A 13,627-nucleotide genomic window follows, 5' to 3' on the forward strand; every position below is an offset into this window, starting at 1 on the left:
CCTGGGCCCAGACCTGACCCTGGGGAAGGTACTTACACGTGTGGGGGCAGTTCAAAGAAGTTGACCCCTTGATAGAGTTCCATCTGGCTGGCAGTGTAGATCCCCAGTTCCTGGTACGGATTCACAGACACAAGCAGCGTCCCGATATATGTCTGCAGGGAGGCGCCACACCACAGGCACGGAATTCAGTATACAAATAGTGTTCCGCACTCCCATCCCCCGAGGCGCTGACTCCAGGTGGGGGATGTAACCCAGCAAGGAAGTCAGGTGTGTACCCTGTTGAGATGGAGCCTGTGTGTGTGTGGGGGGGGTGAAAGCAGATGAGCAGCTCCGGCTCAAGAAAGCATCAGAGGAGTGTTCACAGGTGTGCAGAGGGCAACAGGCGGGAGGCTGTATTAGCCCTCGGGCTTCCAGAAGCTTCCCTTGAGGAGTGGACATCAGTGTAGAAGCTTGAAGGACGAACAGCTAGCCAAGGCCAGGAAGTGTGCTTTAGGATGAAGGATCCAGAGGGCAAGGCTGAGAACACGCAGCAAGGGCAGGGAAAGCCCGTGGGCGTGGGGAGCTGAAGGGGAAAGAAGCCGCTGGAGACGGCCCTGACCATATGGCCTGAGCTCTGCAGGAGCTGGCAGCCTCTTCTGAATACAATGGGTGGGGCAGGCGTGCTCTCCTCGTGAGGAGCCAATTAATGCTTCACAGCTGTCCCTGTGAATACTGGCTGAACGGACAACCAGCTGATCCGAACCCTAAAACCCCACGCACGCCCAGCCTCCCAACAATCCTCCAGACTTCAGCTGTTGAGATTCAGACCGTTCCGAGTGCATAGGTTTGCGACCTTCTCATTGGCAAAAGACCCCCTGGAATGCAACTGTAAATAAACAGGGTGCCTAAGGTCTTAATGCCAAACAAAACTATCTGGGGCCCTTTGGGATGCTTTCAGATTCTGACTTTGCCTTTTCTAATCAACTAGGACAAAAACCAACTAGAGACCTGGAACAGAGAGGGATATTTTGATTAAAAAAAAACTACTTTAATCAATGCCTTGAGGGTGGCAAGCGCCTCTGTAGTTCACACACTCAAACTGGCAGCTCTTGGTCTAGTCCTGATGACCCTGTATCCTACATCGCTTACATTTTACTGGTACAGAAAGTCTGTTTGTTTCTACTTTTACAAGTAAGGGTGATAATTCTGAAAGTCAGGGGTTGGAACATATAATTTAAGAATTTTTTTTTCTAGTAACCTTGGTTTCAACACTCTGAATGATAATATATAGTGTATATTTTATATAAACACATACAATTTATATTATGTGCTATTATTATAATTATAAAATAAATGTAAATATATATATTTCTCACCATATGACATACATTTTTGTTTCTGTTGGAGATCTAATTAACCCAAGGCCCTGTACATATCAGGCAGGACAAGATCGACCCTTTCTATTGGTATTGTTTTCTTGGTCCTTGAAGACTTACGGGTACAGAGATGATCTCTTATATTCCCTGCCTGGTGTCTATTCCTCTTGTTTCAAAAGATTCGGTTCAGGAATGGCCCTGTCCCAGCTCTAGGTCAAGGATGCTGGGACTGTAGCCTTCTCCTCCAGAGCCGGCTTTAAGCTGTTCTGGCCTGTGGGGATTGGTTGAGAGGCAGGAGCTTGACCCAAAACGGGCCAATCTGAGCGAGCACCTGCTCTAACCGCGCCAAACTGAGGAACTGGTGGTCTTCCTGCCGCTCAGCAAAGAGAAGCTCCACCATGAGCGGTCAGCGGCCCAAGAGGGCAGAGCGGGGGCTCCCCGAAACCCTACTCTGTTTCTGTATCCTCAAGTTAGCTGAGGGAGCATCGTGGCCTAGGGGGGTTAAGCCACTGCCGCCTCTCCCTACTGGGTGGAGCGCCCTCTACTGGCCCCTTGCGGCTGCGTCAGTGGTGAGGTCGTTCAAGGGCACCCAGGCCGAGCACAGGCCGCGAGCAGACACTGAGGGCGGCCAGGGAACGGCCACCTACATAGATGAGGTTCTCCCGGAAACGCTTGCGAAGATTCTCCAGGAAGGCGGACTCGCTGGTGTAGGCGTCCAGTAGCACAAAGTCCTGCACTCCGACCTTGTCCCGGGCCGTGAGAGTCCCTTCCATGTGCAGACGGATGTGTTTCCTCCTCGCTTCTTCCTTCTGTGGGGAACAGAACATTCCTCAGCGGCCCCGTTACCCAGGAATGTGAGTCCGGTGCCTGCCGGGAAACAGCTGCGAAAGCCCGAGACAGTCCCGAGGGGCCCCGGCTGAGGTGCCAATGGCGCCAAGACAGCCTGAGCACGTATTTCCGCTGCTGTCTTCGCCATGCTTGTTTCCTGCTTAGGCATGTTCGGACACACAGATGCTCACCATCCTGTCACCACACTCTGGCGCCCATGTGTGCACACACGTGTGTATGCACGTGAGGATCACAGGCTGCCGGCCTGCTGCTGGTTACCATGGACCAGTCTGTAGTGCTTTTACAGTTACAGATCTGAATCATGGCGTGTTTCTCAGAACATATCCACCGTTAAGTTCACATGATATATGCATGTGTATGCATGTGTGTATCTGTGTATGTATGTGTGAAATGTGCATATTGTGTATGTATGTGTATATATTTATATATATGTTTGTATGTGTGTATATTGCATAAATTCCTTAATTTTATTTTAAATTAAGGAATTTAATTAAGGAAGTATTTAATTAAGGAAGTATTATATTGCGTGTGTATGTATGTGTGTACATGTGTATGTCTCTGTGCAAATAGCAATGGCAGCTCACAGAAGCCCAGTACTTACTGTGTGAGACTCTATTCTAAAGGCTTGGCTCGTAGTGGGCTCTGTTATTTCTGGTCCTGATACTCTGCTGAGGTTAGTGAGGAAATTGAGGGATGTTACAACGATGATCCAGATCTGCTAAGAGGCAGAAGCAGGTGTGAACACAGGGAGGAGATGTTTCGGTTGGTAAAATGCCTGCCGTGCAACCATGAAGGGGGGAGGTGAGCAGATTCCTGGGGTTGCTGGCCAGACAGCCAGACAGCTGACCCGTGGGCCCCAGGCCACAAGAAGTTCTGTGTCAAAAAGACTGCAAACAGCCAAGCCAAGGTGGACAGCTCCTGAGGAAGAGCCCAGAGGCTGTTCCCTGGCCTCCCCATGCACGGGCACACATGTGCACACCCATTGGCCCACACCCACATATGCACACACCCACACACATACACAAAATAAAAATTGCAGTTAAAGCAGCCTGACCTAGCACTTGCTTCTCTGACCTGCCCTCCACGAGAGCTGACTGTCTAAACTGACCTTGGAATTCCCAGATGAGAGATGGGACGTTTTCTTAGTCTGCTTTTTATTGCTGAGATGAAACACTGACTTCCAAAAGCAGCCTGGGGGAGGAACGGTGGCTCACGGGTCACCGTCCATCACTGAGGGAAGTCAAGGCAGGAGCCTAGAGACAAGAGCTGAAGTGGAAACCACGCCAGAGCGCTGCTCACCGGCTTCACCCACCTGCTCAGGGACGGCACTGTCCATGGTGGACCCTCCTGAATCAGTTAGCAACCCAACAATACCCACAGATTTGTCCTGCAGCAGCCTGATGGAGGCGCAACCGATTCCCTCCGCTCAGGGGTAAAGCAGGAAGCCATCATCGGCCACCACCATCAGAGGGCGTTCTTGTCACAGTAGATGCCTCATGAAGGACAATCTTGGACTTCAGACCTCACTAGAAGGCGTGTTGGGACGTCACTGGGCCGACACAGCCAGAGCTGGCCTGTGGGACGTCACTGGGCTGACACAGCCAGAGCTGGCCTGTGGCCCCCGGGCAGTGGACCCAAAGCATTACACAGTGGGAGGCAGGAATCACCTTTACTGAGCTCAGCACAGAGCGTGGAGGGCTGTGTGCCCTGGGTGTGCGCACCTCTGCAGCTTCCAGGCTTGGCGTGTGAACTACGTGTCAGAAGATTGGGACAACGTGGTCAGCAAGGGGTTGTGTCACAGGCAGATCGCAGCCATAAACTGAAGAAAACCCAGAGTTCAACAGGGAACGAGGAGAGAGCCGCCGGCGGACGCTGCAATGTGTCTCCAGCGCCCTCTAGTGGATAGCTGAGTTAACACAGCGCTAACTTCAGGGATAGCGTTTTCATGCAGGGCGGGCGGGTGGGACCGGAGGGCGAACCTTGATCTGGGAGGCAGTAATTGAACAACTGGAACAGGCAGGTCAAGGTCCTGGAACGGCCGAAAGACCTTATGAAGAGAAACGAAGGTCGGGGGCTCACACATTCACCCTGAAGTGGCCAAGACTCTTCACGGCTGGACACAGCTCCACAGTTAGGAGTGCCTGCTGTTCCCAGTATCTCTGTCAGGCAGCTCATTGCTGCCCTTACTGGCCTCCACAGGCACCTCACACGCAGGTGCACAGATACACGACTTAAAATTAAGTTTGTGGTTTCTTTTTCATTCCCTCCCTCCCTCCCTCCCTCCCTCCCTCCCTCCCTCCCTCCCTCCCTCCCTCCCTCCCTCCCTTCCTGTTTTGGTAAAGTACCAATGCACTTAGGGGAAGAAGTGGAAAATCATGTCAAGCAATGGGGCAGGAATCCTAACTATCTACAAGTATAGCTGCAGCCCAGCCCTAACCTTATGCCATGGGGTGTGCACCCATACACACAGTGTACAGCCGAGCACGCAGCCTGAAAACTGAGGCGCTCTCAGGTCTACGTGTGAGTGTAGAAATCAGTGAAACTATTAAAGGTAAACGAGAAGTGTATCTTCCAACCCGAGGAAGGCAGAAAGTGTTCTCAGGTGATATGTGGGAAGAGATGACAGTTAAAGAAAAAGAAAGAAGTTAGACTTTAGTGCTAAAGCACCTCAGAATTAAGGAAGTATTTTAAAAAATTACAGCTGTGAAGGGTCTGTACGTGGACTAGCAGCTACCTACAGTTCAGAGTCTGAGCGAGTATGAGGCCCTGAATTCAAACATCCGACACTCAGCTGAAGACTCAGGCGCAGCTGAAATGGCCAGCTTCTGCTTCGGTGAGAAGCCCTGGCCCTCCGTGACGCAGCAAGCGTAGGGAATGGTGCAGCAGCCCAGGACTCTGCTTGGTTTGGGCTATGCACACCCCTCTCTCCTGATGGCGCATCTGGCAGCCTAGGACCCTGAGCTGCATGTACCGTGCACACATACCTATCTCTGAACAATGCACCTAGCAAGCTTCGAACCCCACCCCCACCCCACCCCTGTAGGCTTACTGTGCCTCTCAACAATAGGATATGTCTCTCCTCCTAACAGCCATTACACTCAGATTCTGTTCAGTCATACATGAATTATGTCTGGCATGAGAACAGGGGACACAGAGACCTCCTGAAGTGGCTTGGGTGACACGCAGGGAAGCAAGCTGTGTCCTCCAAGTGAACCTTAGGGAGAGAGAATCCCGCATTAGCCCCATATGCACAACCTGACATGCATATGATTGGAATCAGATGCATTAGGGGTGTGCACAATGAGCAAAGGCCTTCCTCATCCAAGACTATTTCGGAGCCTGATGACCTGAGTTTGATCCCTGCGTCCCGTATGCCCACAAGTAAGAAAGGCCAGCCCACAAGTAGTTCTCTGGTTCACACTCGTGCACACAGAGTAAATAATTTAAATAGAACTATGCTGTTCCTAAAAACCAGACTCCTTCCAGTGAAAGAAGCTGTAAGCAATGACCTGGGGCCTCAGAGCCCCCATTCACATGGCCTCTTAACTTTTTTTTTTTCCTATGTAGTCTTGGCTAGCCTGGAACTCACTATGCAGACCAGGCTAGCCTTGACCTTATACAGATCCACCTGCTTCTGCTTCTCAAGTGCTGGGTTGAGAGTGTGGTTCACCACACCTGGCCTCACATTAACTTGACAGTATTTTCTTTCTGAGCTGTTCTAGCTCTTTGCTTTGAACAAAGTTTATGTGTTCTTTTGTAAATATATTTGGGCCTTAATTTCAGTTCCTTGAATAAAAGGCCAAGAATCCAGAAACATCTGGCCCAGACCCAATTACAAATAGCAAGGACAATGAGGAGCTGGGGAGCCATAGAGGAACACACACACACACACACACACACACACACACACACGAGGGGGAGGGGGGCTTGAGGGAAGGAGAGAGAGTAAGCAGATACCATAGCCCAAATACAAGAAAAAAAATCATTTAAAAATGGGCAAAAGACCTAGACAACGTAATTACAAAGGAAAATAGATAAATGGTCACTGGACACAAAGTGCTCAGGGGAGATTATCAGGGAGACGCCACTGAAAAGGCCAAGCTGATGCCACTGGAAGAGGCCAGGTGAAGATCAACGCCACCGAAGGTGACTGAACTCCAGGCCTGTTGCCGGCAGGAAAGGCGGCCTGGCGGCTCCTAATGAAGTCAGCCCGGTCTCCAGCCTTTGATCAGCACTCCCACCCGAAGTATTTACACAGGAGCAGTGTCAACCCAGGGCCACAAAAGACTGAAACACCAAGTCCAGCCCGCGCACAGCTTCATTTAGAGTGGCCCGGAACTGGAAACAGTCCAAAGACCCATCAACTGGAGCACAGATGTGGCCTCTCTGTACCGAAGACTGAACATAGCAATGAAAGCTAAGTAAAGGGTTCGAGAGAGCATGGAAGGACGCTCCCGGACATTGTGAAAGAATCCACAGACAAAAGGGCAGGCACCGTGCGATTGCATTTGTGCGACTGTCTGGGGCGAGCAGAGCTAATCTATGGGGGACACTCAGAACAATCACCGCCTGGTGGGGGCTGCCAGGGCAAGGACATTTGTGCCGTGATGGAAACTTTCTGGACCTGATAAAGCTGTGAGTCAGCAAGCCACAGGCAGACAAGTTGCTAAGGCATGCAGCTTTCAGCCTGGCTGTGCTTGATCGGTTCTTGTTAGACAGAACCATAAAGATGACGGAGCCGGAGGGGATGGAGAGGTGGAGGCACGTACGAAAAAGCGGCGGCGAGCAGGCCTGGGGCATGAGGCTATCCTGTTTGCTTTGCGTAATTTAAAAAAAAAAAAAAATGTTTCCCTAATAAAAAGTTAAAAAACAAAAATATCGAAAAACACTGGCCAGCAGATGTCTCCCTACACTAGCTCACTAGAGCCGAAGACCCAAACCTCTACTCTTCCTGGTTTCTCTTGCAGTTGGTCGAATTGAAACCGGGACCCAAGCAAGACCCAAATTCACATCCTCTGGAAGAGCAGTAAGTGCTCAGAACCACCAGCATCTGACGCTTTTCACTTCCATCAATCATCCTCACTCAGGATAGTCCGATTTTACTCCTGGGAGTCTGCTTATCGGGCTGGAGTCCTGTGACCTGACTTACCCCTCTTCAGCAGCTTCACTGCTTGCCAAGAAGCCAAGATGGTGGCTGGAGCGACGGCTCGGTGGTTGAGAGCGCTTGCTGCTGTTGCAGAGATCAGGTTGAGTTTCCAGCGCTCACAACCGTCCTCAAGTTTAGTTCCAGGGGATGTGGCGCCCTCTCCTGACCTCCGTGCCGCCAGGCACACATGTGATGCACAGACACACATGAAGGCAAAGTGCTCATCATATACAAAATAAAATAAATCAAAGAAGGAGGAGGACGAGGAGAAGAAAGAGGAGGTGGAGAAGGAGGAAGATGATGATGAGGAGGAGGAGAAATCAAGATGTTTCAGGCTTATTTTATGACTTATAACCCACACCTTGATGCCGGCTTCTCATTGGGAGGGTGGATGGACGCCAGAGATGCTAGAGAACTTGCACACGTGTCTGCGCATACGTTTCTGCACACACGTGTGTGCACGCGCTTGAGCTGTGGACCTATTAAGTCAGTTACTGAGGTTCTTGCTACTCGCTGTGCCTGTCTTGAAACTCCTCCCTCCCCATTTAAGTTCTAGTTTAATGACGGGAGAAACTTCTCACTGGTTTCACCCCATGCTCTATATACCTCAGCATCTTAAAGCCAACATCAGCCCTGACGCAGTTGCTGAGCGCTTGGGTTTCTTAAGGAATATCTGGAATTTATTCTTTGACCTTATACGCATACACAATTTCTCATGATCATAGTGCCTCAACCCCCCCCTCCTCTTTTTACCTTCATATCCTATTATTTATTACAACCCACTGAGGCTTTCTTTTCTTTTCTTTTTTCTTTTTCTTTTCGTTTTTTTTTTTTTTTGAGACAGGGTCTCAAAGGATAGCAAGGCTGGTCTTAAACTAGCAGTCTCCTGCCTCAGCCTCCTGAAGGTTTAGGATTCCATGGATGCATCACTGTGCCAGAAGCAGTCTGAATTTTGTGAGATATTTAAAATTGTTCTTTTATGTGTATGAGTAATCTGTCTATATACATGTCTGTGGCCACGTGTGTGTCTGGTAACCATGGAGGTCAGAAGAGGGCACGGATCCCCTGAAACTGGGCTTACAGGTGGCTGTGAGCTGCCGTGAGGGTGCCAGGAATTGAAACCAGGTCTTCTGCAAGGTCAGCCAGTGCTCTTACACACTGAGCCATCTCTCCAGGCCTAACACGTTGGGTTTTAATGAGTTGTTTGTTCTCCAGACAAACCTCACCAGGCAGAACACAGTTCTGTGTTTTAATTTCCCTTGAGATAATTGATCTCTGTGGCTGGAGTGTGTACTAAATGCACATTTAAGCTTAGGTCTACCACCACCACCACCATCATTCTCCATCACCATCTGCACCATCATCATCTCCATCACCATTATCATCATCATCATCTCTATCACCATCATTACCACCAGCACCTCCATCACCATCACCACCACCACCATCACTACCATCTCCATCACCATCATTATCACCACCACCATCATCTCCATCTCCATCACCATCACCACCACCACCACCACCATCATCTCCATTACCATCATCACTACCACCACCATCACCATCACCACCATCATCATCACCATCACCACCAGCACCATCAGCGCCATCAGCGAGTGCAGTGCATATGGCATGGCATGCACGAGGCAGTCAGTTGAGAGCACTGGGGAGTCGGTTCTCTCCTTGCACTGTGGGTCCCGGGGACTCGACTCGGGCGGTCAGGCTCACACACTGAGTACATTTATCTGCTGAGCCATCCTGTGGCCCCAGAGCCACCTTCCAGCTCAGCAGTGTACACATGTTCTGAGACATGCGAGCAACTCTGCAGAGTAAACAGGCGTTTCCTGGACACTGCTGAGGAGCCTGTGTGCTAGGAGACAGACATACACATGGAGAGCGCAAGGAGAGACCACCTCCTCCTCGCCGGGATGGCAACAGCGTCAGGTAGGAGCGAGTGCCGAGGAGGAAGCCAAAGGCTAGGCCTCCACTCAGTCTGCCAGCTTCTCCAAACAGAGCCACTCTGTGGCTCTGTAGTATTCCATTATGTAAAAATACCACAATTTCTGGACCCATTCCTCCGTTGATGGACCACTCTCTGGCAGGCTCCCAAGGGCAGAGGAAACACGATCGTGTCTCGTGTTGTGATGAGGATCTTGTGACCCTTTTGACACTAAAACCACAGAACGGTAGTGAAACATGGATCACATGGCCTATGGGTGAGGGCTTCACAAAACTATTCATTTTCTTGGTTTTTTTGAAAAGCTTTTCCTTTTTTTTTTAAGATTTATTTTTTATTTATTATGTATACAATGTTCTGCCTGTATGTGTGCTTGCCCGACAGAAGAGGGCACCAGATCTCATTATAGATAATTGTGAGCCACCATCTGGTTGCTGGGAATTGAACTCAGGACCTCTGGAAGAGCAGCCAGTGCTCTTAAACCCTGAGCCATCTCTCCAGCCCCTACAGCTATTATTTTCAAGTGTGGAATAAAATGTTTATTCATTTATTTTTTTTTAATGGGTGTGTCTGAGTGTAGACAGAGGTCAAAGGAGGTTGTCGTCATCAAATCCCCTGGAATGGGAGTCACAGGCATTTGTGAGTCACCATGTGGGTGCTGGAAACCAAAATAACGTCCCCTGAAAGAACAATGCCCTTAGCCTCTGAGGGTGTAACAGATCCCAGTCCTTAGCACAACTGACTCCATGATGGAAGTACCATTCAGGATGTAAAACTCAGTAGGTGGATAGCATCACCTCCCATGCCACAACTAAAAGGCCTAATCCATCAAAATCTACCATTCTGGGAAGTCTTTGAGAGCACTAACCTTGCCTTTTGGCTTCTGTAGTTCCACTTATGGCTAACTGTTCTTGTCAACTGACGTATGTTAACTGAGGGTGTGGTTTTAGTGATTAAAAGCTCACCCCGAGAAAGGCTCAGGGCTACACTGGGATCCCCAACATGTGGTGTGGTCGATGGCCGGCAAATAAAGACTTCTATGGCATAAACTCAGTCTGAGCAGTCTTCTCTTACAGATACCCCACACCAGAGGGGGACAGGGCGCTCCCAGTAATCACGATGTATAGATTTGGGAGGTGGGTGTGGCACCAGGATGAAACCCAGTGCACGTGAGCCGTTAGACATGACTGAAAACAAAACAAAACAGACGAAAGGCACATAGCAAGAACAGTGTGGAACTGACATGGATTCTGATTATTTTTTTAATGATCTAGAAAATCTGAATGTTGAATTAAATCAAGGAATCAATAATCTGGTACTGGGGTCGTGCCTATGTTTTTGAAAGACTGTTACTTGGACACAAGTTCTGAAATGCATCCCAGCTGAACTTACATCAACTAGACTACCTGGGCTGGGACCCCCACCCCCCATTCCGGCACTGGAGCGTTCTGCCGTGCCTGGTGTTATGAGTGCAGGAGTTCTGGGCTCAGGCCCTCATGCTTGCACCTGACTGAGCGATCGCTCCAACACCACGTAAATGACAAAGTCAGAATCAAAAGATTTACTTAATAGGAAACGTAATAAAAGACACAAGGCCACGGCGGGGGAGCATTACACGATTGTACAAGATCCCGTGTCGATAAATCCACAGAGGCAGATGCCCTCTGCTGGCTGCCAGAGGATGGGGGGAGGAGCATCGGGGAGAATCCTTCCTGGGTTAGGTGTTGTGTTTTGGAGTTCTCCAACGAGAGACGGCGTGGGTCCGAGACACTGCGTGTCCGAGGCACGGAGCGGCTCATTTCACGTTACGGGAATCTACTTCGCTAAACTACTGAAGGAATTTAAAGGAGGCTGGGGACCACTGGCCAGCCACCAGCCCAACCGGCAACCTCTAGCTTCGGTGAGAGATTTTGTCTAAAAATAAAGATGGAGAGCTGTAGAGAAGACTGCAGATGTTGAGCTCAGGCTTCACGCGCATACACAGGACGGACTGCTTGCACACACACACATGGATATGCAGGCCTACACCGCATACCACACACACACACACACACACACACACACACACACACACAAAGCGTTTCGCAGAGGAATCGGCCAGATGATGTGAATGTTAAAAATGCACTTTGCACACCAACAGGAGGTGACCCTGTCTCTGCCGAAGGAGACGGACTGACCAGGCTCTGGAGTGGAGACAGCCTCACCAGCTGCTGGTTGGCGGAGGTGGCCAGGGTGGAACAGGCACATCGTCTTGCAGGGAGGTGACATTCAGAGTGCAATGCCACAATCTGTTCCAGGGGCTGCACAGTACCAGACGCCTGTGAATTCACTCAAGACGGCCCACACGCAGAGATGGTGGAGGGCGGGTGCTTCAGGGGACAGGCGGAAACCGGAAGTGGAGAGGAGGGCTGGTCATGTGGCCAGTGTGAGCCGAGACTAAAGCAGAGTCACACACACACACACACACACACACACACACACACACACACACCTACAGGAATGGAGAGCGCACGCCACATCTGCAACCGAAGAATTGACAGTCACACGTCCCTTCAGCGACGTGTCGTTTGCAGCCAGGAGAGCGAGGGCGTGGTCGGTGCCACTGTGCTCATCAGCGTCCATCCACTCTCTAAAAAAACGGTGCACTCGAGGGCAGCAGGTCATGTCCGTGTGCAGAGTCTGAGACTAACTCAGAAAGATTCCAGACGAGCGTCATCGAAAAGGCTCCGGTGCGCGAGGCAGCCTGGGGGCTGCTGAAGCCACAGGGAGCCGAGTGTGGTCGCCCACAGCATTCCCTGGTGGAGGCAGGCGGGCCTTTGTGAGTCTTCACGCTAAACACGCACCACCGCTAAACACGCACGCTTTCCGTGGTGTCAGAGGACAAGCTGCTCCAGCCAGTTCTCTCCTTCCATGGGGTGCGTTCCAGGGATCAGTGCCAGCTCACCAGGCTTGTGAGCGAGCATCTCCAGCAGCTGAGCTTGCCTGCCCACAGCACCCACCTTACAGTAACATAAAAGAATCCACGCAGCTGGGCATGGTGGTGCTTGCCTTCCAATCCACGCACTCAGGGGCAGAGACAGGTAGAACTCCGAGTTCAAGGAAAGCCTGGCCAACAGAGCTGGTTCTGGGACAACTGGGGCCACACAGGGAAACCCTGGGAGGGAGAGCAGGATGACCCCTTAACCCTCTGGGGTATCACTAGCTCAGGATGGAATTTGGTACAAATTGAAACTTCAGAGAAAAAAAAAAAACAGTGACCATTTTTGGCTCAAAGTCGAACTCAAATTGTATGCCAACGAGGAGGGATGCTGGGCTATCCCCTGAGTGGAGGCCTCTTCCCCCACTCCCCAGAGACAGTACACAACACAAAGCTCATGGGGGGCGGCACCACAGCAAGTGCCTGGCTAGTGCAAGCAGTCTGGGGTACTCCCCTTTGAGCTAAAAAAGCCGGCCGAGCCTCTGGGTAGCCGAGCGACAAGCGTTGCTTCTGACTGTTCTCTCCTCCCCGACTTATACAGACAGCCACCCACCCTGAGCAGAAGATGGACGTCACAACTCCCATGGCCCCTTGCTTCAGTCACCATGTTTGCTGTGGTCGGAGGGTTGGCCACAGAGACCTCCTCCCATCTCGCTTTAACTGACAGAATCTTCGCAGCAGCTCATCGTACTGATTCTTAATCTGTAGCTCCCTCCTCCTCTATGCCTGCCCCGATCCGACCCGACCTGACCCAACCCAACCCATACTGAGGACCAAACTCAAAGCCTCCTGCTAGTCATGTAAGCACCCTACCACTGGGTCCTATCCAGCCCTTGGGGTTGAGGGGAGCCTTGCCATTTGCCACCTTCTCAAACCTTCTGTGTATTCCAGGCTGGTCTGGGTTCCTGCCTCCTGCCTGAATCCTAGGGAGACATGAGCATATTTCCAGGCCACACAAGCACGCACACACACACACACAGAATTAGTTTGCACAGGATATAAAAACCCACCTCGTCTGTGGTGGCTGTGAGGGAAGCCAGAGAAGGCAGCACTGATGGGCTTTCTAGAGGGCTAGAACAGTCTGTCCAGACCCAGATAGTTAGACATGCATATGGTTTATAGCAATCCAGTAGGCTCCACACTTATTTTACACACTTCCCAGTATGCAAGTGACATCCCATGATAGAAGGCCTCTAAAAGGCTGTCTCGTCGCATTTCTAATGCTCAGAGGGAAGCAGTGAGCTCACAGTCCCTGCAGAGTCTGTGCTTCCATGTTTTCATTTTTTTCTGTGCGTAAATTGTACCAGGAACTCACGAAGGTGTGAAGCCTCGTTTCCTCT

At 50.7% G+C, this 13,627-nt stretch overlaps 1 protein-coding gene across 1 annotated transcript in view; it reads right to left on the minus strand.

Moving 5' to 3' along the window:
- Myo1h (myosin IH) overlaps positions 1-13,627 on the minus strand; it is a 60,895-nt gene that overhangs the window by 35,879 nt on the left and 11,389 nt on the right. Inside the window, exons 2-3 of the mRNA XM_021634706.2 lie at positions 2,003-2,164; positions 37-152 (exon numbers count right to left, since the gene is read on the minus strand). Coding sequence (XP_021490381.2) covers positions 37-152; positions 2,003-2,164 — 278 coding nt within the window. The remainder of the gene's footprint in view (positions 1-36; positions 153-2,002; positions 2,165-13,627) is intronic.

Source organism: Meriones unguiculatus, chromosome 4 (assembly GCF_030254825.1).
Source record: "Meriones unguiculatus strain TT.TT164.6M chromosome 4, Bangor_MerUng_6.1, whole genome shotgun sequence".
Taxonomy (NCBI): domain Eukaryota; kingdom Metazoa; phylum Chordata; class Mammalia; order Rodentia; family Muridae; genus Meriones; species Meriones unguiculatus.